Raw genomic sequence first — 27,897 nt, 5'->3', positions numbered from 1 at the left:
TTGGTTTTAATGATTTATTTACTAAATACCCAACTAATCACACAGAATTACATATACACATGATTACAAATTACGTCATAAAGGAAAACGCCCCTAGCGGGCGGAACAGATATGACAGCAGGTTACACAAAAGAAAAGTGGCTGGGTTTGAGTGAAAGAGTGGGAAGACTGAGGGACACAGGGAGAATCTGTGCTATCATAAATACAGTATTTTATGCATTCTAAATTACCGCCCATTTGGAAAAGGAAAATGCAATAAATATTTACTCTGAGCTGCGCTTCGGTAGGTCGGTGGTAGATGGAAGGCCATGTTGCCCAACCGAGTCCTTTGAAGAATGTCTCTGCTAGTAAATTGAATACGTTGTAGTAACGTCGTTGTGTGGTAGACGGAATACTCTGTCTGTTCCTTCCTAACCTGCGTTTGCAGCTGCTGTTGCTAATTCAACGGCTAGGCGGTATCACTTCTGTAGTGAATAAGAGTTCAAAGTTCATACCATTCGCAACCAAAGCTCACGCTGATGTTGGCTTCGTTCTGTAGTTATTATCTGAACCATTCTGACATCGGACCGTCGTCCTCACATCCTCGGAACAGGAGGTTATATTGTCGTCAAGGCTTTATATAGGAAGGGAGAGGAGGGCGTGTTTGACAGCCCATGTCCCTTCGCAGGGGCAGGTCACTGATTGAGCAGAGCCCTAACCTTATGAAAACCCAAATCTCACATTTTAGAAGCTAAAATCACATTTCATCCCATCACAAATAATTTCATATTCAAACATTTAAATTGAACAACAATTCCATGTGAATCAGATAACTCTGATGTGTAGAGTTTGTCATCTTATCATTGATGAGAATGTCTCAGATGACAACCGAACTGACATCATATTCATTAAGTACCACCGCATATGTTCAATTGGTCAGATTACCAGAATATAGTTCATTTCCCCCCACCTTCTGATGTTCCCAGAATCTCTATGTTAACCAAGGGTTTTGCAAATGTAACATCAGTAGGGTAGAGAGAGCAAAAAGGGGGGAAGAGGTATTTATGACTGTCATAAACCTAGCCCCAGGCCAACATCATGACAAGACTAAGTGACCCAAGCTGCAGCCGAGGTCTAAAAAGTCAACGAACCCAAAACGCAACACAAGTTTGAAGACAAATAAATATTTTTCTACCCAAGCTACGGATGAGTGGCTGTGTCTAAGCGGGTGAATTCAAGTCGAACCACCAAGCCTCCACTCCCCATCGAATCGTGGTATCTACACGGTTTCATTCCTACGCTGTGAGCTCTGAGCTACAGAGCTGTCTGTCCTCAGAAGAGCCCTTCCAGAGCAAGGGCGAGGGAACAGACTCCTAAGCCAAAAGGACACTGACATCGTGAGGAACACCAAAGAGTTGCGCCGGAGAAATGCGTCATTGAGCAGCCTGAACAGTCCACAGAGACCGTGAATCCACAGAGACCGAGAATCCACAGAGACCTTCCCCACGTAATTACATCATTATATTCTGACCCATAAGAGCGGCAGTTGGGGCAAGGCTCGGGTTAGAATAAGCATAGCTGACAAATTCACCCAAATGTATATTTCTCTCGTGTACTTTCTCTTTTTCTCTCTCTTTTAAATCCCCATTTTGGGTAACATGCGCCATAGTGTGTTGGCCCATTATACTAAGTTCTAATCAATAGCCTAGAATGTGTTTTTGTGTATGTATATCTTTTATCATCATTTCAGCTTTCTAGTAAATAAATACTAAACAAAGATTGGTGTGGTACGAACTCATTGGTGAGACCCGGGTCCGTGCAGATTCCCGGATTATGCGACGTTCAGAACGAGACTGTAGAGGTAACCTATTAATTAGCGGCTGTTGTCAAATCGATATTCTGATATTCTTTGAGTTCATTTGGGAGATAGAAACTCAATAAAACTAATTTTCCCATGGTGCCCCAGGTTAATGAGTTAATAATTACTTGATTCAGTTCATCACGCAATTAAAAACCTTTAATCATTAAATGAGCAACAGTTACGACGCAGTATACGCCAAGATTTTTCGGGTTATTGTAAATGGCATATGACGTTTATATGAGTCAACTCAAGAATAGAATACTTGAGTATGCCGAATAATAACTGTCACGACTTCTGCCGAAGTCGTTGCCTCTCCTTGTTCGGGCGGTGCTCGGCGTTCGACGTCACCGGTCTTCTAGCCATCATTGATCCTTTTTTCATTTTCCATTGGTTTTGTCTCGTCTTCCCACACACCTGTTTTCAATCCCATTCATTACCTGTTGTGTATTTAACCCTCTGTTTCCCCTCATGTCTTTGTCAGAGATTGTTTATTGTCAGTGTAGCGTTGTTTGTTGTATAGGTGCGCGTCGGGTCTTCGTACCCATATTTTGTTTATGTTCTTTTCCTGTTTAGTGTTATGGAGCATGTTACTAGGACATTATTAAAAGACTCCATTTTACACTCCGTTTGGCTCTCCTGCGCCTGACTTCCCTGCCACCTATACACATATGCCTGACAATAACGGGATATTGGTGTGCATATAAACATCAGTGTTAAAAATTAGGCCTATTTGGTAATAGTAACATTTAAAAAACACCTGTGCAAAACCATTTTTAGGTGTGTTTTCTAAAAGCATTAGTTTATCATGATTAGGCATTCAAAATATTTATTCAAAACATAACCTAAAACCTTAACTGAGTGCTTAACCTAAATCCATGAATCAACTATCAATAAATACAGATTCAATCAATCCACGTCTATAAGAATAACAGCTCATCATCCTCCTCGGGAACCTACATCAGAACAACTTCGACAGCCATTTCACAGCCATTCCTCCTACTTTGGGAATTATTCCTGGAAGGAACAAGGCAGCTGCAGTCCCAACAGTATCCAGAGCTGTGCTCATAAATGAGGGTTTTTTCTCTTCCTCTTGTGCCTTCGCACCCTTAAGGGCATCTATCTCTCTTTGCATTTGGTGTGCTCTGTCATCAAACCCTTGCCGGAGAAGGTCATTCTGCTCCTGAAATTACAAGGTTTGTTTTTACACATCACGGACTGTGTCATTAAAACAAAATACATACACACAGTTAATCTTACCGCTAGAGTTACTGTAGTTTTAAAGTGTACTTCTCAATGTTTGTGTTTTTTTTTATTCCTACCTTGAGTCTGGCCTGCAGAACTCTATTGTGCTCTGCTATGGCATTTCTGCTGTCTCTCTCCATCCTCTCCATCAGCTGGTTCACATTCTCCTCATACGTCCTTTGCTGGTCCGCTCTCAACCTCTCCTGGACAACCAGCTGCTCCTCCATGGCTCGATTCTCCCGCTCAGATGCCTCCCTTTTTGCTTGCTCCGCTGCAGAGAAAGATGGACAGAGTATGTGTGAGAGAGTGAGATAAATATCAAACAGAACGAGCCTCCATTTGGAAGTCATTACAATGTTGTTGCGAGGTCATGGAGTGCATATTCATGGTGACCTATATCACCTTCTGCTCTCTGCTCAGCTTCAGTGAGGGAGTGGTCTGCTGACAGGATGGCCTCACCAATGCTGGCCTTCCTTCCCAAGTACTCCTTCAGTACCTCTTCAGCCTGGAACCACCACACATAATATTTAACTTCCAACATCACATCAGTGCATTCATAACTCTTTTGACCAGCATCCATAAAACATGATAATTACATAATATCCTAAAATAGCACCACCTCCCCAACATACCTTCACTCCCCTTCCTCCCTCAGATCTGTATTCGCTGGTGGCCAGTTTCAGGTCGTTGCAGTACTCTTTGTATCCTCCAGGGGTCATGTAGGAGCCATCCCTTATTTTCTCCTCCAGGGGGGCAAAGATGCATTGGATTTTGGACTCGCATGCCTTCTGGGACTCCTTGTAGTTCCTCTCACAGATCTTCTCATACTCCTCTTGAACCACTTTCTATAGAAAGAGGTTGGTTCAGAATGTACCAGAACAAACCATAATGTTTTGGCTCAGTTGAGGTAAAAAATTGGGAATAATCTGTCAATGTGCCCTTGAGTAAGGCACTTAACCCTAATTGCTGCTGTAAGTCGTTCTGGATAAGTTGTGTCTGCTAAAGGACTAAAATGTACATGTAAGTGTAGCATAAAGGGGTAGCTCACCCAAATGACAGGTTATCCTCATCTTGTAAATCCATACATCACTGAATTGAATATTGACTCATTGAATATAGAATCTACATTCTCATACCATGAGCTCCAACTGGTACTTCTGGTCCTCGTCTTTGAAGGAGTTGTTGATGAATATGGCCACAGCCTCCTTCTCCATGACAGCATGCACTTCAGACAGCTCCTCTTGGGTCTCTGTGGGGTAGGCCACCCAGTCAGCCATGCCCTTCTGGTAGTGGGCCCTGGCCCTCTCGATGGCACCGGAGTTCTCAATTTGGGCCAGCGCCAACACAGCATTGTCTAGGCAGGGGATCTGCCCACTCCGGATGGCAGACACATACGTCTCTGCCAGGTTTCCCAGCACTGCAGGAGAGGGCAGGAAATCAGCATATCTGGTAGATGTGGTAGTGATGGTGGTAGTACTGTGGTGGTCAGTAGTGCTTGTATAGAAGTAAAGTAAGTAGTAGAATTAGTAGTAATTTAAGTACTAATGGTGTTGTTAGTTGTACTGGTCATGGTACTTGTAGTAATTATAATAATAGAGGAAGTGGTAATAGTAGCAGCAGTAGTTTAGTTGTATTATCAAACATCATGACCCACTTTCATAACTGCTTTCCATCCTCAATATCAGTGTTGTAATACTCACGTCTGCCGGTAACTTTCAGGCCCTGTTTCAGGGTCTTGGTCTTGGCGTCATTGAAGACGTGGTCACAGAACTCCTTGGCTTGCTCCACAAAGGCAGGCTCCAGGTCAGCGTCGGTCAGCTCCTCAATACGTCTCATTTTGTCTCTGCTGGCTGGCCTCTCAAACACAAAGCACCAGCGAGGAGAGAAATAGTTCCGCAGGCAGCTACGAGGCAGATTGTATGCCTGATCTTTCTCACTATGACCTTTGTAAATGAAAGGAAAAGTACATCAATCATTAATTAACTAATTAAATGTTTAACCGTGACATTTTTTGTGGAAGAAAAGCATTTCATATTTTTATGTCCAACGTGTCATTTGTAAAAGTATTGTTAACTTTGGTAAATTCAATCTAACCATAGTTTATATTCAGAGATTAAGTTAGCTGTGCTAGCTGGTGTTCTCTTCACCTGTTCTCAGTTTAAGAGCATTCTCCAGGTACTCATTGGCTGTGATGGGTCTTCCATCAACCTCCAGGGTCAGGGTGAAATCTCTGACTGTCCACACAAAGGAAGGAAAGTAACGCAGGTACTCTGAAGATTCCTCCCCGTCTCGCTGGTTGGACTTCACCTTGATGTGCTCTGTCAGTTCTGTCACATAGCTGTAGGGGTGGGGAGAGGTTGAGGACGAAATGAACCCAGATAGACAACACTACACAGTAAACTGCTGGTTGGTTCAAAGAGTAAGAAAGGATTGATTCTTACTCTGATTGTGTTTGTACATTTCCTCTAACCAAATTAGACGACATCAATCTATATTTCTTTATAGGCCTGCTGAAGGATACTGTAGTTTCTCCAGGGCATTGTTGTCGATGGTTCCCATGCTGTTGTACACCAGAGTACTGCTGAGTAGGACAGCCAGGGAAAAGATCCAGTTGTCATTCTTCTCATCACCCTGCAGACACAACAGAAGGAACACATTGGTACTCTGTTCATATTAGAGTGAAATTAAGTCAGTAACTAAATGTCTACTCCATATGCCGTTTTATGGGATCCCTCCCTAAATAAAGGTCAAAGCTGGAATCCTTAATTTAAACAATAACAAAGCTGCACCCAAACTCGGTTTTGGTAAAAAAATATAAATAAATTAGGGATGGGCCTGGAGAAATGTAACCACTCAAATTCATAGAGCTATGGGTGCAATGACTCACTATCCATGACATCATAATTGTAGTTAACCATGATGTTATACAGAGTTTAATTACATTTACAAACATTGGAGTAAAACAAGCTTATATTTTGGGTTCTGATGGGGTATGACAGTTGAACTAAGCTCATGGGTCATTATTTATTTGTTATACTCTTTAGAATCAATTGGTATACATCATACATTTATAAGTCAGACATTATATACAGATGATGACATCAGCTATCAGTACTAGGCACAGTTTATTGAGATAACATGGGATTTTACCCATAGCAATGTTATATTCTGTCATCTAAACAGCCATAAAAGGTTTTTGACAGAGAGTGAACTTTGACCTCCCACCTTCTCCACGTCCCCCAGCCCCTCTGTATCCAGCAGCACCAGGGTGTGGTCTCTTTTTTCAGGGTGAGGCACACACCACATCCAGATGCCCTTAGTTTTGGACTGGATGGTGGCTCCCAGGGCAAAACCTTGAGGACAGAGGATAAAAACGGTTCTTAGGATGGAATCTGTAAAGAGGCAGCAGGATGTAAAGTGTTAACTCAAGGCTGCTGGTTTTCAGATGAACCTGTTTGTCTAGTTATACTGTATACCATACTGACAGACTGAAAGTGAAACTAGCAGCCAGTGCAACACGGCACCCTGATCTACACAACCCACCCAGAACAAATGTGGTCGGAAACAAAATGTTTTTTTGATGTTTGCTCTGCTGTCTGGTTGTATGTTATGGTGTAAAACAAAGAGAAACTGTAGTTTCCACAACGCAATAACAGGATGTGTCAAATTTCCAATTTTGGAGAGAAAAAAACATCAAAGCATAATGTGGTCAGAACAGGACAAATCTGTACTTTGGTGCAGCAAATCTGTCTCTAACTCTGAATGACAAATGCAGTCCATAAGTTAACACTTTCTGTTTCACATTTCTATTACACTATCTTATACATAATCATTCCTTAACCATATAACAGTGTTGAGGTCATGCATATTGTTATGTACATTGAACAAAAATACATGAAACAATTTCAAAGATTTTACTGAGTTACAGTCCAAAGATGGAAATCAGAAAATTGAAATAAATGACGCCCTAATCTATGGATTTCATATGTATATGTTAGTCACCGATAGCTTTAAAAAAAGTATGGGCGTAGATCAGAAAACCAGTCAGTATCTGGTGTGACCATCATTTGCCCCATGCAGCGCAACACATCTCCTTCACACAGAGTTCATCAGGCTGTTGATTGTGGCCTGTGGAATGTTGTCCCACTCCTATTCAATGGCTGTGCAAAGTCGCTGGATATTGGTGGGAACTGGAACACGCTGTAGTACACGTTGATCCAGAGAATCCCAAAAATGCCCAATGAGTGACAAGTCTGGTGACTATGCAGGCCATGAAAGAATTGGGACATTTTCAGCTTCCAGGAATTGTGTACAGATCCTTACGACATGGGGCCGTGCATTATCATGCTGAAACATGAGGTGATGGCGGCGGATGAATGGCCTGACAATGGACCTTAGGATCCCGTCACAGTATCACTGTGCATTAAAATTGCCATAGATAAAATGCAATTGTGTTCGTTGTCAGTAGCTTACGTCTGCCCATACCATGACCCCAACGAAGGTGAGAATTTGCCCACTGAAGACTGTTAAGACGCCGAACTGCAGTCAGGTCAAGACCATGGTGACGACGATGAGCATGCAGATGAGCTTCCTTGAGATGGTTTCTGAGTTTGTGCAGAAATTCTTCGGTTGAGCAAACCCATAGTTTCACCTGCTGTCCCGGTGGCTGGTCTCAGATGATCCCACAGGTGAAGAAGCCGGTTATATAGGTCCTGGCCTGGATTGGTTACGTGTGGTCTTTGTTGTGAGGTCGGTTGGACGTACTGCCAAAATGATGTTAGAGGCGGCTTATGGTAGAGAAGTGAACATTCAATTCTCTGGCAACAGCTCGGGTGGACATTCCCGAAGTCAGCATGCATATTGCACAGTCCCTCAAGACATCTGTGGCATTGTGTTGTATAACAACTGCACATTTTAAAGTGGCCTTTTATTGTCCCAAGCACAAGGTACAGTTGAAGTCGGAAGTTTACATACACTTAGGTTGGAGTCATTAAAACTTGTTTTTCAACCACTCCACAAATTTCTTGTTAACAAACTATAATTTTGTTAAGTTGGTTAGAACATCTACTTTGTGCATGACACAAGTTATTTTTCCTACAATTGTTGACAGACAGATTATTTCACTTATAATTCACTGTATCACAATTCCAGTGGGTCAGAAGTTTACATACACTAAGTTGACTGTGCCTTTAAAAAGCTTGGAAAATTCCAGAAAATTATGTCATGCCTTTAGAGGCTAATTGACATCATCTGAGTCAACTGAAGGTGTACCTGTGGATGTATTTCAGGGACTACCTTCAAAATCAGTGCCTCTTTGCTTGACATCATGGAAAAATCAAAAGAAATTAGCCAAGACCTCAGAAAAAAAATGTAGACCTCCACAAGTCTGGTTCATACTTGAGAGCAATTTCCAAACGCCTGAAGGTACCACGTTCATCTGTACAAACAATAGTATGCAAGTATAAACACCAAGGGACCACGCAGCCGTCATACCGCTCAGGAAGGAGACTGTTCTGTCTCCTAGAGATGAACGTACTTTTGTGCGAAAAGTGCAAATCAATCTCAGAACAACAGCAAAGGACCTTGTGAAGATGCTGGAGGAAACAGGTACAAAAGTATCCATATCCACAGTAAAATGAGTCCTATATTGACATAACCTGAAAGGCCGCTCAGCAAGGAAGAAGCCACTGCTCCAAAACCGCCATCAAAAAGCCAGACTACGGTTTGCAACTGCACATGGGGACAAAGATCAGATTTTTGGAGAAATGTCCTCTGGTCTGATGAAACAAAAATAGAACTGTTTGGCCATAATGACCATTGTTATGTTTGGAGGAAAAAGGGGAGGCTTGCAAGCCGAAGAACACCATCCCAACCGTAAAGCACGGGGGTGGCAGCATCATGTTGTGCGGGCGCTTTGATGCAGGCCGGACTGGTGCACTTCACAAAATAGATGGCACCATGAGGAGGGAATATTACGTGGATATATTGAATCAACATCTCAAGACATCAGTCAGGACGTTAAAGCTTGGAAGCAAATGGGTCTTCCAAATGGACAATGACCCCAAGCATACTTCCAAATTTGTGGCAAAACGACTTAAGGACAACAAAGTCAAGGTATTGTAGTGGCCATCACAAAGCCCTGACGTCAATCCCATAGAAAATTTGTGGGCAGAACTGAAAAAGCGCGTGTGAACAAGGAGGTCTACAAACCTGACTCAGTTACGCCAGCTCTGTCAGGAGGAATGGGCCAAAATTCACCCAACTTATTGTGGGAAGCTTGTGGAAGGCTACCCAAAACGTTTGACCCAAGTGAAACAATTTAAAGGCAATGCTAACAAATACTAATTCAGTGTATGTACACTTCTGACCCACTGGGTATGTGATGAAAGAAATAAAAGCTGAAATAAATCATTCTCTCTACTATTATTCTGACAATTCACATTCTTAAAATAAAGTGGTAATCCTAACTGACCCAATACAGGGAATTTTTACTAGGATTAAATGTCAGGAATTGTGAAAAACTGAGTTTAAATGTACTTGGCTTAGGTGTATGTAAACTTCAGACTTCAACTGTACATGCAGTTTAATCAGCTTCTTGATATGCCACACCTGTCAAGCAAATTCAAGCACAATATTTCAGAGAAATAAGCTTTTTGTGTATATGGACCATATGGGACCAACACTTTACATATTGTGTTTATATTTTAGTTTGGACTGGTCGGACCATAGATTCAAAAATGCTTTAGTGGATGTACTCACCTTTCTTCTCGCCAGCCAGCTTGTTCATGAGGTAGGACTTGCCGGTGCGGTACAGCCCGACCACCGACACCACTACCACATGCTGGTCAATCTGGTCCAGGATGTCCAGTGCACTGCGGACCACACACAGCTTCCCATCACTGTCGTTCTCTATCAGACATACTGGTTCCTTCATGGATACTGTCTGGCCTGTCATGATGCTGTCCTATAGAAACACTGGCAAGGACACACAAAATAACTTTTGATTGTGTGTGTCATAAAAGTCCCTCAACTTTTTTTGTGCAATTATACTTAAAGTGATAAAGGCACAACAGGGGCTGGTGATATGGAGTGAATAAAAGCTTATCATAACAGATTGGGTTTACAGTGACACAAAATAATGATTTCATAAAAAAGGTACATATTTTAAATTGTTACTTGGTTTCTTTCAACACATGAGACAAGCCTATATCACATTTTCTAGTTTACAAGAAACGGACAAAAAATTGCTCTATGAATTGTCTAAATATCAGATCGCTAATCCATTGATTATTAGTCTGACCAAAGTCGCCCTAAAAAAGAGGCAATAGTCTCCTACAAGCTCGAATTCGAATACAATTATATTTAGACTTACTCTACCCGTTGTACATGCTGTTAGTCCTTTTGGCAGTAGGAGGTGTCACACCCTGATCTGTTTCACCTGTCTTGGTGCTTGTCTCCACCCCCCTCCAGGTGTCGCCCATCTTCCCCATTATCCAAGTGTATTTATACCTATGTTCTCTGTTTGTCTGTTGCCAGTTTATTTTATTTCGTCAAGCCTACCAGCATTTTACCCATGCTCCTGTCTTTCTCTAGTTCCTGTTTTCTAGTATTCCTGACTCTGAGCCTACCTGCCATTCTGTACTTTGTCACACCACCCTGGATTACTGACCTCTGCCTGCCATTGACCTGTCGTTGGCCTGCCCCCTTGCTTTTGAAATAAACTGTTGTTACTTCGAAACTGTCTGCATCTGGGTCATCTCCTGAGTCTTGACAGTACAAACTGGCCATGATGGACCCAGCAGACTCAGACCAGCTCCGCAACACAGTCTCCTCCCCAGGAGCCACCATTCGAAGGTACAAGGAGTTTCTTTGTGGGTTCCATACCTTAGCCGAATGCCATGATGGTGCGTTCAACACATTGCTGGAGCAATTCCACAGGTTGTCTGTCAGGCAGCCTACCACAACGTTAACCTCCCAGCCCCTCAGTAACCCGGCTGTTAGCAACGCGGCCTCCCTGGCCACTCCGGTTTCCCAAGAACCCCACTTACCTCCCCCGGAATGCTTCGTTGGAGAGTCGGGAACCTGTCGGGTATTTCTCGCACAGTGTTCTCTTATCATCGAGCTGCAGGCCTCCTCCTTCCCCTTCGACCACTCGAAGATAGCATACCTCATCACTTGTTCTGAAAGGCCCCAGAGTCTGCAACACCACTAAGCAAGGGGCACCGCACCACGAAGCAAGCGGCACCATGAAGACTAAGGAGCTCTCCAAACAGGTCAGGGACAAAGTTGTGGAGAAGTACAGATCAGGGTTGGGTTATAAAAAAATATTTGAAACTTTGAACATCCCACGGAGCACCGTTAAATCAAAAAATATTTAATGGAAAGAATATGGCACCACAACACACCTGCCAAGAGAGGTCCGCCCACCAAAACTCACAGACCAGGCAAAGAGGGCATTAATCAGAGAGGCAACAAAGAGACCAAAGATAACCCTGAAGGAGCTGTTAAGCTCCACAGTGGAAATTGGAGTATCTATCCATGGGACCACTTTAAGCCGTACACTCCACAGAGCTGTGGTTTACGGAAGAGTGGCCAGAAAAAAGACATTGCTTAAAGAAAAACATAAGCAAACACGTTTGGGGTTCACTAAAAGGCATGTGGGAGACTCCCCAAACATATCGAAGTAGGTACTCTGGTCAGATGGGACTAAAATGTAGCTTTTTGGCCATCAAGGAAAACGCTATGTATGGCGCAAACCCAAAACCTCATCACCCCGAGAATCCCATGGTGGTGGCAGCATCATGCTGTGAGGATGTTTTTCATCGGCAGAGACTGGGAAGCTGGTCAGAATTGAAGGAATGATGGATGGCGCAAAATACAGGGAAATTCTTGAGGGAAACCTGTTTCAGTCTTCCAGAGATTTGAGACTGGGATTGAGGTTCACCTTCCAGCAGGACAATGACCCTAAGCATACTGCTAAAACAACTCTAGGGTGGTTTAAGGGGAAACATTTAAATGTCTTGGAATGGCCTTGTCAAAGCCCAGACCTCAATCCAACTGAGAATCTGTGGTATGACTTAAATATTGCTGTACACTAGCAGAACCCATCCAACTTGAATGAGCTGGAGCAGTTTTGCCTTGAATGGGCAAAAATCCCAGTGGCTAGATTGCCAAGTTAATAGAGACATACCCCAAGATACTTGCGGCTGTAATTGCTGCAAAAGTTGGCTCTACAAAGTATTGACTTTGGGGGGTGGGGGGTGAATAGTTATGCATGCTCAAGTTCTGTTTATTTGTCTTATTTCTTGTTTGTTACACAATGAAACATATATTGCATCTTCAAAGTGATAATAGACAAGTTGAGTAAATCAAATGATACAACCCCCCCAAAATTGTATTTTAATTCCAGGTTGTAAGAAAAATTGGAAAAATGCCAAGGGGGTGAATACTTTCGCAAGCCAATGACTACTAATTGCACCAGTGTTGAAAATAAAAACAGAAAAAACAACCAAATAGGCCTACAGACCAGCATGCTTAAATCGAGCTAATAAAACATCCTTGTGGATATTGCTTCAGATGACCACTTACATGAGAACAAAACCAGCAGACAACAGGTAAAGTACGTTCAAATAAAGTTAAGTCAACAGTCGACTTGTGATGGCTGGTGTTTCACCAGTTTACATTACAACCAGTCAACTTGCAAATCAATACCTATATATCATATAGTAAAAAAGCTAACATTTTGCAGCGCTAATCTGTCGTTCTGCTTACCTCTGCGACGTTGTACAGTACGGTTGTTGTTCAGTCTGTAAATGAAATCATTGATTATATTGAAACTGAAAGTTATTCTCTGATGTTTAAAATTAGGTTTCTGGGAAGGCACGACTTATAAAACAAAATAACATCGTTATGCGGCGTTCTTGTGCTGGTAGATACTAGGAACTCTGACACGAACGACTTAAACGGTCATGTTTCACTGAAGCTGAGTATGGATTTATTTTTTAATAAATGTCGTGCTTTCCCGTGTGTATAACCAACACATAACTACAACCAATTAGCAAGTCCAAATAGAACCTTTGTTTAACTAGACAAGTCAGTTAAGAACAAATTCTTATTTTCAATGACGGCCTAGGAACAATGGCTTAACTGCCTGTTCAGGGGCAGAACGACAGATTTGTACCTTGTCAGCTCGGGGATTTGAACTTGCAACCTTCCGGTTACTAGTCCAAAGCTCCAACCACTAGGCTACACTGCCGCCCCGTGAAGGCAGCACTATTCCCACCGAGAACAATAGCCCGATAATTGGCTCATTAACGACGTTCACACAATTTAACATTTAGTTAATTCATTAAAAAGTCGGATGCGTAAATTCCATATTTTTTTTAAGAAAAATAGACGAGGCAACTTTCACTTTCTGTATTCTGCAGGCAAATGGGTGTCACAAGTTATGTCCCTTCTTAAAATGTTATTTTAATCCTAACCTTATCCACACCGCTAACATTATGCCTAACCTTACATTAAGAACAAAAAGCAAAAAACTTTATGATTATAGACAATTTTGGCTTTGTGGTTGTGGTAACTAGTGGAAACCCCCTTGGAATACAGTGCATTCGGAAAGTATTCAGACCCCTGGACTTCTTCCACATTTTGTTACGTCACATCCTTATTCAAATTGATTAAATTAAATGTTTTCCTCATTAATCTACACACAATACCCCATAATGACAGTGATTCTTATTTTATTTTTTATGTTTGCAAATGTATTTAAAAAAAACTGAAATAGCTTATTTACATAAGTATTCAGAACCTTTGCTATGAGACTCAAATTTGAGTTCACGTGCATCCTGTTTCCATTGATCACCCTTGAGATGTTTCTACAACTTGTTTGGAGTCCACCTTGATTGTTCAATTGATTGGACGTGATTTTGAAAGAAACACACCTATCTATATAAGGTCCCACAGTTGACAGTGCATGTCAGAGCAAAAACCAAGCCATGAGGTTCAAAGGAATTGTCCGTGGAGCTCCGAGACAGGATTGTGTCGAGGAACAGATCTGATGAAGGGTACCAAAACATTTCTGCACCATTGAAGGTCCCCAAGAACACAGTGGCCTCCAACATTCTTAAATGGAAGAAGTTTGGAACCACCAAGACTCTTCCTAGAGCTGGCCGCCTGGCCAAACTGAGTAATCGGGGGAGAAGGGCCTTGGTCAGAGAGGTGCCGAAGAAACCGATGGTCACTTTGACAGAGATCCAGAGTTCCTCTGTGGAGATGGGAGAACCTTCCAGAAGGACAACCATCTCTGCAGCACTCCACCAATGAGGCCTTTATGATAGTGGCCAGAAAGAAACCACTCCTCAGTAAAAGGCACATGAGAGCAAAGTACAGAGATCCTTGATAAAAGCCTGCTCCAGAGCACTCAGGACCTCAGACTGGGGTGAAGGTTCACCTTCCAACAATACAATGGCCCGAAGAACACAGCCAAGACACCAGACTTGAACCCGATTGAACATCTCTGGAGAAAATAGCTGTTCAGTAACGCTCCTCATCCAACCTGACAGAACTAGAGAGGATCTGCAGAGAAGAATGAGAGAAACTCCCCAAATACATGAGCGCCAAGCTTGTAGTGTCATACCCAAGAAGACTCGAGGCTGTAATCGTTGCCAAAGCAACTTCAACAAAGTACTGAGTAAAAAGTCTGAATACTTCTGTAAATGTGATAAGTTTATTTGTAATACATTTGCAAACATTTCTAAAAACCAGTTTTTGCTTTGTCATTATGGTTATGTAGATTGATGAGAATAAAAGTCAAGTAGATTGATGAGAATAAAAGTCAAGGGATCTGACTACTTTCCGAATGCACTGTAGGTATTCTAGTGTGTCATCCTCTGCCATTTTACAGCTGGTTTGGAGAAGTCAATTATGTGAGTAGGCTAGGATCGACAAATGCTTTTCCATAGCAGGAAAACAATTTCATTTTTGAAGACAAATTTCATAATGAAATTGAAGCTAACATTGGACAATATTTTAACTTCACTTTTATTTGTATATGCATATGGCTAGGCTCAGCTGTTTTAATTATGCATATATTTTTAATATATATTTTTACATAGCCTATGCAGTAGTCCTAGGCTATATCATATTTACATTCACCTGAACTATACTTAATTAATCATTTTATTACAGATTGAATATTTCTGGGAGCTGTAGGCTAATCATCCTGTGAAGTAACACCATGGATTTCCCAATATGCCTGGTCAAAAATGCAGACGGCGAGCTTCATGTAGTTCCTGGGGCCATCAAGTACCTGATGCCTGATACCTTTCAGTTTTTGATTTGTTAAAAAAGTTTGAAATATCCAATAAATGTCGTTCCACTTCATGATTGTGTCCCACTTGTTGTTGATTCTTCACAAAGAAAATACAGTTTTATATATTTATGTTTGAAGCCTGAAATGTGGCAAAAGTTCGCAAAGTTCAAGGGGGCCGAATACTTTCGCAAGGTACTGTATCTAAATTAACAAAGTGGTTTGGGCATCATCTGTGCCTCAATAGTCAATTAATTGAAAATGTTTTTTGTATCAGTACATTTGTTAAAAACATTTTTATTTTTCTTCTTAAAACGGTCTTAATTGATTTAGGTTTTGCCCTGGGAGCCACTATCCAATCCAAGACTAAAGGAATCTGGATATGGTGTGTGCCTCACCCTGAAAAGAGAGACCACACCCTGGTGCTGCTGGATACAGAGGGGATGGGAGAAGGTGAGAGGTCAAAGTTCAGTCTCTACAATTCACATTACTAATCAGCACAGTGAACAAATATCTAAACACACATACACTACATGACCAAAAGTACGTGGACACCTGCTCATCAAACATCTCATTCTAAAATCATGGGCATTAATATGGAGTTGGTCCTTCCTATGCTGTAATAACAGCCTCCACTCTTCTGGGAAGGCATTCCAATAGATGTTGAAACATCGCTCGGGGACTTGCTTCCATGCAGCCACAAGAGCATTAGTGAGGTTGGGCACTGATGTTGGCCGATTATGCGTGGCTCGCAGTCGGCGGTCCATTTCATACCAAAGGTGTTCGGCAGGGTTGAGGTCAGGTCTATGTGCAGACCAGTCAAGTTCTTCCACACTGAGCTCGACAATCCATTTCTGTATGGACCTCGCATTGTGCATGGGGGCATTGTCATTCTGAAACAGGAAAGGGCATTTCCCAAACTGTTGCCACAAAGTTGGAAGCATATAATTGTCAAGCATGTCATTGAATACTGTAGCATTAAGATTTCCCTTCACTGGAATTAAGGGGCCAAGCCCAAACCATGACAAACAGCCCTAGGCCATTATTCCTCCACCAAACTTCACAGTTGTCACTATGCATTCGGGCAGGTAGTGTTCTCGTGGCATCTGCCAAACCCAGATTTCTCCGTCGGACTGCCAGATGGTGAAGTGAGATTCCTAACTCCAGAGAATGCGTTTCCACTGCTCCAGAGTCCAATGGCGGCAAACTTTACACCACCCCACCAGATGATTGGCATTGCACATGGTGATCTTAGGCTTGTGTGCGGGTGCTCGGCCATGGAAACCCATTTCATGAGCCTCCTGCGAAAAGTTTTTGTGCTGATGTTGCTTCCAGAGGCAGTTGGGAACTCGGTAGTGAGTGTTGCAACCGAGAACAAGCATTTTTTAAGCTCTATGCACCTGGTTCTGTTCCTTGATCTTGTGTGGCCTACCACTTCACGGCTGAGCCGTTGAGCTTTTGCTCCTAGACGTTTCCTCTTCTCAATAACAGCACTTATAGTTCACTGGAGCAGCTCTAGCAGTGCAATATGGCGATTGCATGGCTGTGTGCTCAATTTTATACATCTGTCAACAACGGGTGAAACATAAATTGCTCAACCCAGTAATTTGAAGGGGTGTCCATATATGTTTGTATATATAGTGTATTTTAAACGATTTCATTTGATTTAGCCAGATCACCAATAGGCATGTTGCTGTTAAGCAGTACTCTGGTTTACAACAGCCGAGGGACCATCGACAATCAAGCTGTGGAGAACCTCCAGTATCCTTGAAACTAACATCAATTTCCCCATGGCAATCCTCCCCCCTTTTCTCTCCTGTTGACTTTAACAGGTGTACATATCACATGGATAGGGGATATTTCCCCCAAAAGGGCCATTTCTTGGTATGCCTTCTCATATTGAAAGTGAAAGTGCTGTACGTTTGTATATCTATTGGATGCTGAGCAAAATGCCCTTACAGACCTGGAGCAATATATTGTGTTACTGACAGCGTTAATTACGTGTTTACAGAATGTTCAACACACTGTACACTCGTGGCAAAGAGTTTTGAGAATGACACAAATATTAATTTTCACAAAGTTTGCTGCTTCAGTGTCTTTAGATATTTTTTACAGATGTTACTATGGAATACTGAAGTATAATTACAAGCATTTCATAAGTGTCAAAGGAGTCAATATTTGCAGTGTTGACCCTTCTTTTTCAAGACCTCTGCAATCCACCCTGGCATGCTGTCAATTAACTTCTGGGCCACATCCTGACTGATGGCAGCCCATTCTTGCATAATCAATGCTTGGAGTTTGTCAGAATTTGTGGGTTTTTGATTGTCCACCCGCCTCTCGAGGATTGACCACAAGTTCTCAATGGGATTAAGGTCTGGGGAGTTTCCTAGCCATGGCAAGGTGCTCCATCATGCCGGAAAGGGCATTGTTCATCACCAAACTGTTCCTGGATGGTTGGGAGAAGTTGCTCTAAGAGGATGTGTTGGTACCATTCTTTATTCATGGCTGTGTTCTTTGGCAAAATTGTGAGTGAGCCCACTCCCTTGGCTGAGAAGTAACCCCACACATGAATGGTCTCAGGATGCTTTACTGTTGGCATGACACAGGACTGATGGTAGCGCTCACCTTGTCTTCTCCGGACAAGCTTTTTTTCCGGATGCCCCAAACAATCAGAAAGGGGGTTCATCAGAGAAAATGACTTTACCCCAGTCCTCAGCAGTCCAATCCCTGTACCTTTTGCAGAATATCAGTCTGTCCCTGATGTTATTCCTGAATAGAAGTGGCTTCTTTGCTACTCTTCTTGACACCAGGCCATCCTCCAAAAGTATTCGCCTCACTGTGAGTGCAGATGCACTCACACCTGTCTGCTGCCATTCCTGAGCAAGCTCTGTACTGGTGGTGCCCCGATACCGCAGCTGAATCAACTTTAGGAGATTGCTGGACTTTCTTGGGCGCCCTGAAGCCTTCTTCACAACAATTGAACCCCTCTTCTTGAAGTTCTTGATGATTACAATCCCATAGAATGCATTGACAGAGTCATTAATTCTGATTGGGAAACAATACAGAGGAATTTAGAATTCCACTAACAATGATATACAAATTGCCATCATACAAACTTAGGCAGCAGACTTTGTGAAAATTAATGTGTCATTCTCAAAACTTTTGGCCACGACTGTACTTTGTTGGATTCATTCCCTTAGGAGTTACTCAGTCCATTCAAAAATAAACTGAAACTGCTCGTATGCTATAACTGTTGTATAGCAAGTCCTTATACAACTGTTGCAGGCACATGCACATAATTTTTTTGAGCTTTTATCAGTCAATCCTCAACCGTCCCTAAAGATATGTGAGTGAGCTGACAGAGCGGATCAAGGTGAATTCTTCCAGTGCAGCTTCATCCTCTCACGATGACGAGGAAGGAGGGGACGCCCAGTTTGTGCAGTTCTTTCCGAATTTTGTGTGGGCCGTCAGAGATTTCACTCTACTACTCGAGATCGACGGTAGAAACGTCACCGAAGATGAGTATCTGGAGCATTCCCTGGAACTCAGAAAAGGTGACATTAGCACTAGCCACCACCCCAATGATCAACTGTGCACAATGTCTCTACATAGAATAGTGCACCATTAACAATTATACAGCTGGAATAATCATTATCTCACAAAGAGCATAGGGGTTGTGAAACAAGATGATTGATATTGGCTCTGACTGTGTCTAAATTACCTATTATAAAATCATTCCTATGAAAATATGGACTCATAAACAATCAAATCAAATGTATTTATATAGCCCTTCATACATCAGATGATATCTCAAAGTGCTGTACAGAAACCCAGCCTAAAACCCCAAACAGCAAGCAATGCAGGTGTAAAAGCACGGTGGCTAGGAAAAACTCCCTAGAAAGGCAAAAACCGAGGAAGAAACCTAGAGAGGAACCAGGCTATGAGGGGTGGCCAGTCCTCTTCTGGCTGTGCTGGGTGGAGATTATAACAGAACATGGCCAAGATGTTCAAATGTTCATAAATGACCAGCATGGTCAAATAAAAATAATCACAGGCAGAACAGTTAAAGCTGGAGCAGCAGCACGGCCAGGTGGACAGCAAGGAGTCATCATGCCAGGTAGTCCTGAGGCATGGTCCTAGGGCTCAGGTACTCCAGATATAACAAACTGACCCTAGCCCCCCAACACAAACTACTGCAGCATAAATACTGGAGGCTGAGACAGGAGGGGTCAGGAGACACTGTGGCTCCATCCGATGATACCCCCGGACAGGGCCAACCAAGTGTCAGCATTATTTTATCCAGTTTATTGGTCATAAAGTATTCTTCTTATGCTTGTCTGTTAATTATTGTGTTTTTGGATGGTGAACTAAGGGCCAGTCTCCCAGACACAGATTTTTAAACATTTTTTTATTTATTATTTCACCTTTATTTAACCAGGTAAGCTAGTTGAGAACAAGTTCTCATTTACAATTGCGACCTGGCCAAGATAAAGCAAACAGAGTTACACATGGAATAAACAAGTGTACAGTCAATAACACAATAGAAAAAATAATGTCTATATACAGTGTGTGCAAATGGCGTGAGGTGGTAAGGCAATAAATAGGCCATGGTAGGGAAGTAATTACAGTTTAGCAAATTAACACTGGAGTGATAGATGAGCAGATGATGTGCAAGTAGAAATACTGGTGTGCAAAAGAGCAGAAAAGTCAATCAAAACAATATGGGAATGAGGTAGGTAGATTGGATGGGCTATTTACAGATGGGCTATGTACAGCTGCAGCGATCGGTTAGCTGCTCAGATAGCTGATGTTTAAAGTTAATGAAGGAAATATCAGTCTCCAACTTCAGCGATTTTTGCAATTCGTTCCAGTCATTGGCAGCAAAGAACTGGAAGGCAGCCAAAGGTGGTGTTGGCTTTGGGGATGACCAGTGAGATATACCTGCTGGAGCACATGCTACGGGTGGGTGTTGTTATCGTGACCAGTGTGCTGAGATAAGGCGGAGCTTTACCTAGCATAGACTTATTGATGACCTGGAGCCAGTGGGTCAGGCGACGAATATGTAGCGAGGGCCAGCCGACAATAGCATACAGGTCGCAGTGGTGGGTGGTATATGGGGCTTTGATGACAAAACGAATGGCATGGTGATAGACTGCATCCAGTTTGCTGAGTAGAGTGTTGGAGGCTATTTTGTAAATTACATCGCCAAAGTCAAAGATCTGTAGGATAGTCAGTTTTACGAGGGTATGTTTGGCGACGTGAGTGAAGGAGGCTTTGTTGCGAAATAGGAAGCCGATTCCAGATTTAATTTTGGATTGGGGATTTTTAATATGAATCTGGAAGGAGAGTTTACAGTCTCGCCCGACACCGAGGTATTTGTAGTTGTCCTCATATTCTAATTCAGAACCTTCCAGAGTAGTGATGCTCGTCAGGCGGGCGGTTGTGGACAGCGAAGGGTTGAAAAGCACGCATTTAGTTTTACTAGCGTTTAAGAGCAGTTGGAGGCCACGGAAGGAGTGTTGTATGGTATTGAAGCTCGTTTGGATGTTTTTTTTTACACAATGTCCAAAGGGCCAGATGTATACAGAATGGTGTCGTCTGCGTAGAGGTGGATCAGGGAATCACCCGCAGCAAGAGCGACATCGTTGATATATACAGAGAAAATGGTCGGCCCAAGAATTGAACCCCGTGGTACCCCCATTGAGACTGCCAGAGGTCCGGACAACAGGCCCTCCAATTTGACACACTGAACTCTGTCTGAGAAGTAGTTGGTGAACCAGGTGAGGCAGTCATTTGAGAAACCAAGGCTGTTGAGTCTGCCGATAAGAATACGGTGATTGACCGAGTTGAAAGCCTTGGCCAGGTCGATTAAGACGGCTGCACAGTACTGTCTTTTATCGATGGCGGTTATGTAATCGTTTAGTACCTTGAGCGTGGCTGAGGTGCACCCGTGACCAGCTCGGAAACCGGATTGCACAGCGGAGAAGGTATGGTGGAAATCGAAATGGTCAATGATCTGTTTATTAACTTGGCTTTCGAGGACTTTAGACAGGCAGGGCAGGATGGATATAGGCCTCTCAGGCGAGATTCTCCATTGAACATGATGTACAACCTCCCACGAGAGTGTATCCGGAACTACTTCCCCTCGCGCAAGTGCTTTGCATTCCCCACTCCTACAACTCCTGCCAACATGCCCCATCTGGATTCCATGGACGAGGCTGACCTCTGTGGAAGCTTCCGAAAGGTTGCAGACACCTTCATTTTCTAGGAGATCCACACACACTGTCAAAGGGGGCCACATATTTACCGGGATAAGTCAAATATCAGCAAATATTCTGCACAGATGCATTGAATGTAGCCTATGTTATTGTACCCCCAAATATAAACACTTTCCTTCCCGCCTCCATTTGATTGCAGTGCTCAGCCACTTGGTTCAACACCCACAGTTGAAGACAGAAGTTTACATACACTTAGGTTGGGGTCATTAAAACTTGTTTTTCAACCACTCCACAAATTTCTTGTTAACAAACTATAGTTTTGGCAAGTCGGATAGTGCATCTACTTTGTACATGACAAGTTATTTTTCAACAATTGTTTACAGACTGGTAATTTCACTTCTAATTCACTGTATCACAATTCCAATGGGTCAGAAGTTTACATACACTAAGTTGACTGTTCCTTTCAACAGCTTGGAAAATTCCAGAAAATGATGTCATGGCTTTAGAAGCTTCTGATAGGCTAATTGACATAATTTGAGTCGATTGGAGGTGAACCTGTGGATGTATTTCAAGGCATACCTTCAAACCCTTTGCCTCTTTGCATGACATCACAGGACATCTAAAGAAATCAGGAAAAAAATGTAGACCTCCACAAGTCTGGTTCATCATTGGGAGCAATTTCTAAATGCCTGAAGATACCACATTTATCTGTACAAACAACAGTATGCAAGTACAAACACCATGGGACCACGCAGCTGTCATACCGCTCAGGAAGGAGACGAGTTCTGTCTCCTAGAGATGAACGTAGTTTGGTGTGGAAAGTGCAAATCAATCCCAGAACAGCAAAGGACCTTGTGAAGATGAGGAAACAGGTACAAAAGTTTCTATATCCACAGTAAAATTAGTCCTATATTGACATAACCTGAAAGGCCGCTCAGCAAGGAAGAAGCCACTGCTCCAAAACCGCCATAAAAAATGCCAGACTACAGTTTGCAAATGCACATGGGGACAAAGATCGTACTTTTTGGAGAAATGACCTCTGGTCTGATGAAACAAATAGAACTGTTTGGCCATAATGACCATTGTTATGTTTGGAGGGAAAAGGGGGAGGCTTTCAAGCCGAAGAACCCCATCCCAACCGTGAAGCACGGGGGGGGGGCAGCATCATGTGGTGGTACTTTGCTGTAGGAGGGACTGGTGCACTTCACAAAATAGATGGCCCCATGAGGATGGAAATTATGTGGATATATTGAAGCAACATCTCAAGACCTCAGTCAGGAAGTAAAAGCTTGGTCGCAAATGGGTCTTCCAAATGGACATTGACCCCAAGCATACTTCCAAAGTTTTGGCAAAATGGCTTAAGGACAACAAAGTCAAGGTATTGGATTGGCCATCACAATGCCCTTACCTCAATCGAACAGAACATTTGTGGGCAGAACTGAAAAAGTGTGTGAAAGCAAGGAGGCCTACAACCCTGACTCAGTTACATCAGCTCTGTCAGGAGGAATGGGCCAAAATTCACCCAACTTATTGTGGAAAGCTTGTGGAAGGCTACCCGAAACATTTTACCAAAGTTAAACAATTTAAAGGCAATGCTACCAAATACTAATTGAAGGTATGTAAACCTCTGACCCACTGGGAATGTGATGAAAATAATTATCTAGTATTATTCTGACATTTCACATTCTTATAATAAAGTGGTGATCCTAACTGACCTAAGCCAGGGAATTTTTACTAGGATTAAATGTCAGGAATTTTGAAAAACTGAGCTTAAATGTATTTGGCTAAGGTGTATGTAAACTTCTGACTTCAACTGTATGTGGAGACCATATCCAAAGGCTCTTCGCCTGGTCTGCGGTTCTGGCCATGACTTAAATTGAGAACCAGGCTGCTATAGATGAGGGCCTGGAAGTGTACCAGAGGGGCATGGAGGTGGTAAAGGCCTTATTCCCTGTGGTGCTCATCACCTCCGCTCAGACCACTTGGCCACGCAGGACCTTCATGAACAGATTAATTTGAATTTATTGAAGGTGTTGGTGGTAAGGGTCATTATTTGAGATCTGTGCCTGGTACAAACACTGACTTTGTGCTTAACTGTCAAGGACCACTTTTTACAAACGCTTCCCTAAAAACGTCTTGACTCTTCCAGGTGGCCATTGCAAAGCACTACGCTGACCTTCTCTGAGGCATCCTCGTTCTTGATGAGAAGAAGTGTGCGGCCCTTCTGGAGAAACTGTCTGCTCAGATGGCCAAGAAGATTACAGAGGGGATCTACGAGCTTTACTGCAATCACCATGAGAACATGCTGGCACAGTACCGGGCCAAGCCCGACAAAGGAGTTGGGGTAAGAGCTTCGAGTTGATTCCTTAGAGCTGAAACATTCATCAAAAACTCCATATTGAACATTGGAGCTGTTCTCCTCTTTCAGGCCGCTCCACTTAGTTTTGTTCGGTAATAATTATCAGAGTAAGAACTCGATGATCCCTGACGGCTAACGATAACATATCCTGACAGAATGTAAACTTTATACATTCCCCTCTCTCCCTCAATGACACAACTATATTTCATGATTTCTTAAGCCAAGAAATCAGAACAGTTTCCATGTCGTAGATGACGTGTTCTTTCTCTCAACCTCTAATGTTACTGTTATGTTATGATTTACAGTGGCTTCCATAATGTATTTTTTAGGCATCATACCAGAAACACATCCAACCGGTTTTAGATTTATCATTGTTTGATGGAAAACATGAAGCCTTTGGGGATGTTTTCTGCAGGCTGAGGAGATTCTTGAGCAGTTCCGGAAGGAAAAGAGTCTAGAGAAGTATTACATCCTGCAAGCTGACAAAATAATGGACCGAAAATTAGAAAATGTACAAAATATGGCATGGGATGTTATGTTCTGATTTAATTCAGGTTTCTGGTTGAAGTGACTTCTCAAAATACATTTTTGATAGTTCTTGCACTAAGTCAACATAGATCTGGGATGTTTAACAGTAGGTAATGCAAGCTAAAGTTTAACCTAAAACTTCAGGGTTGACCATTATCATGTTTTGTAATTGTTGTTTAAATAAACCTTGCTTCATCTCTATTTCTGCCGCCATTCTAAAATGGCAGCAGTTTTACGGACGCCCAACCAATTGTGCTATTACGTGGTTTTTTTTTGCGTTATTTGTAACTTAGTTTGTACATAATGTTTCTGCAACCGTATCTTACGCCAGAAAGGAGCTTCTGGATATCAGGACAGAGATCACTCACCTCAGATTAGACAAAGATTTTTTCAACAACAAGCAAGACTCCCATGATATCCTCCAAACACCCGGCAGGGACGACATCCCAGTTATTTGCAAGAGGAAGCGACGCAGGTACAGAGGACGAAGAACCGGATGCCTCGTCAGGAACCGCAGAAGGCGAGTAGGAAAGCTGCCGTTAACGTCAATATTACTCGCCAACATGCAATCATTGGAGGTACGATCACGAATATCCTATCAACGGGACACCAAAAACTAATATCCTATGTTTCAAGGAATCGTGGCTTAATGACGACATGGATATTCAGCTAACGGGATACACGCTGCACCGGCAGGATAGAACAGCACAAGACAGGGGCCGGGGGGGTGGCAGGCACGGCATGTGCATATTTGTAAACAACGGCTGGTGCACGGAATCTAAGGAAGTCTCTAGATTTTGCTCACCTGAAATAGAGTATAGGCAAACAGGAAACCACTCACCCAGAGGTGGCGCACCTAGTGGCCGGAGACTTTAATGCAGGGAAACTTAAATCAGTTCTACCAAATCAACATGTTAAATGTGCAACCAGAGGGAAAAAAATTCTAGATCACCTGTACTCCACACACAGAGACGCGTACAAAGCTCTCCCTCGCCCTCCATTTGGTAAATCCGACCACAACTCTATCCTCCTGATTCCTGCTTACAAGCAAAAATTAAAGCAGGAAGCACCAGTGACAGTCGTCAGATGAAGCAGATGCTAAACTACAGGACTGTTTTGCAATCACAGACTGGAACATGTTCCGGGATTCTTCCGATGGCATTGAGGAATACACCACATCAGTCACTGGCCTTATCAATAAGTGCATTGAGGACGTCGTCCCCAAGGTGACTGTATGTACATACCCCAACCAGAAGCCATGGATTACCGGCAACATTCGCACTGAGCTAAAGGTTAGAGCTGCCGCTTTCAAGGTGCGGGACTCTAACCCGGAAGCTTACAAGAAATCCCGCTATGGCCTGTGTCAAACCATCAAACAGGCAAACCATCAATACAGGGCTAAGATTGAATCATACTACACCAGCTCCGACGCTCGTCGGATGTGGCAGGGCTTGAAAAATATTACAGACTACAAAGGGAAGCACAGCCGCGAGCTGCCCGGTGACACGAGCCTGCCAGACGAGCTAAATCACTTCTATGATTGCTTCGAGGCAAGCAACACTGTGGCATGCATGAGAGCATCAGCTGTTCCAGACGACCGTGTGGTCACGCTCTCCGTAGCCGATGTGAGTAAGACCTTTAAACAGGTCAACATACACAAGGCTGTGGGGCCAGACGGATTACCAGGACGTGTGCTCCGGGCATGTGCTGACCAACTGACAGGTGTCTTCACTGACATTTTCAACATGTTTCAAGCAAACCACCGTAGTTCCTGTGCCCAAGAACAAAGGCAACCTGCCTAAATGACTACACAACCGTAGCACTCACGTCCGTAGCCATGAAGTGCTTTGAAAGGCTGGTAATGGCTCACATCAACACCATTATCCCAGAAACCCTAAACCCACTCCAATTTGCATACCGCCCAAACAGACCCACAGATGATTAATTCTCTACTGCACTCTACACTGCCCTTTCCCACATGGACAAAAGGAACACCTATGCGAGAATGCTATTCATTGACTACAGCTCAGAGTTCAACACCATAGTGCCCACAAAGCTCATCACTAAGCTAAGGAACCTGGGACTAAACACTTCCCTCTGCAACTGGATCCTGGATTCCTGGCGGACAGCACCCAGGCGGTGAGGGTTGGTTGCAACACATCTGCCACGCTGATCCTCAACACTGGAGCTCAGTCCCCTCCTGTACTCCCTGTTCACCCACGACTGCATGGCCAGGCACGACTCCAACACCATCATTAAGTTTGCAGATGATACAACAGTGGTAGGCCTGATCACCGACAACGACGAGACAGCCTATAGGGTGGAGGTCAGAGACCTGGCCGGGTGGTGCCAGAATAACAACCTATCACTCAACGTAACCAAGACTAAGGAGATGATTGTGGACGACAGGAAAAGGAGCACAGAGCACGCCCCCATTCTCATCGACGGGGCTGTAGTGGAGCAGGTTGAGAGCTTCAAGTTCCTTGGTGTCCACATAAACAACAAACTAGAATAGTCCAAACACACCAAGACAGTCGTGAAGAGGGCACGGCAAGCCTATTCCCCCTCATGAAACTAAAAAGATTTGGCATGGGTCCTGAGATCCTCAAAAGGTTCTGCAGCTGCAACATCGAGAGCATGGTGCACTGCCTGGTACGGCAATTGCTCGGCCTCCGACCGCAAGGCACTACAGAAGGTAGTGGGTACGGCCCAGTATATCACTGGGGCAAAGCTGCCTGCCATCCAGGACCTCTACACCAGGCAGTGTCAGAGGAAGGTCCTAAAAATTGTCAAAGATCCCAGCCACCCCAGTCATAGACTGTTCTCTCTACTACCGCATGGCAAGCGGTACCGGAGTGCCAAGTCTAGGACAAAAAGGCTTCACAACAGTTTTTACCCCCAAGCCATAAGACTCCTGAACAGGTAACCAAATGGTTAACCGGACTATTTGCATTGTGTTCCCCCCCTACTGCTACTCTCTGATCATCATATATGCATAGTCACTTTAACCATACCTACATGGTATACTACTACATACTACCTCAATAAGCCTGATTAACCGGTGTCTGTATATAGCCTTGCTACTGTTATTGTCAAAATTGTGTTTTTACTGTTTTTATTTCTTTACTTACCTACACACTTTTTTTGCACTATTGTTTAGAGCCTTTAAGTAAGCATTTCACTGTAAGGTCTACTACACCTGTTGTTTTTGGCGTACATGACAAATAAACTTTGATTTGATAACTTTTCACATTTTCTCTGATAGGGTTAAGGATAGGATAAAGCTGAACTTGTTTTAATAGAGATATTGATCAATGGGGAGAACTGATGAGCTGAACACCACCAGCTGAATCTCTACATGGAAACATAAGCCCAAACATTCACATGAAAAAGAGACATCCTG

The 27,897-nt window shown here is 43.1% G+C and overlaps 1 protein-coding gene and 1 pseudogene across 1 annotated transcript; one reads left to right on the top strand and one right to left on the bottom strand.

Annotated features, from left to right (window-relative positions):
* On the bottom strand, positions 1–13,221 carry LOC118386282 (guanylate-binding protein 1-like). Its single transcript, XM_035773905.2, has 11 exons — positions 12,854–13,221; positions 9,842–10,057; positions 6,308–6,435; positions 5,604–5,713; positions 5,230–5,420; positions 4,783–5,025; positions 4,219–4,499; positions 3,715–3,927; positions 3,485–3,587; positions 3,160–3,353; positions 1–3,020 (listed from the first exon to the last, which is right to left on the bottom strand). The coding sequence occupies exons 2-11, from the start codon at positions 10,035–10,037 to the stop codon at positions 2,799–2,801; spliced, it is 1,881 nt and encodes a 626-aa protein (XP_035629798.2). The 5' UTR covers positions 10,038–10,057; positions 12,854–13,221; the 3' UTR covers positions 1–2,798.
* Positions 10,872–25,205, top strand: LOC118385844 (guanylate-binding protein 2-like; annotated as a pseudogene).
* The last annotated feature ends 2,692 nt before the right edge of the window (positions 25,206–27,897 follow it).

Source organism: Oncorhynchus keta, chromosome 7 (assembly GCF_023373465.1).
Source record: "Oncorhynchus keta strain PuntledgeMale-10-30-2019 chromosome 7, Oket_V2, whole genome shotgun sequence".
Classification (NCBI taxonomy): domain Eukaryota; kingdom Metazoa; phylum Chordata; class Actinopteri; order Salmoniformes; family Salmonidae; genus Oncorhynchus; species Oncorhynchus keta.
This window is presented reverse-complemented; position numbering and strand designations above follow the sequence as displayed.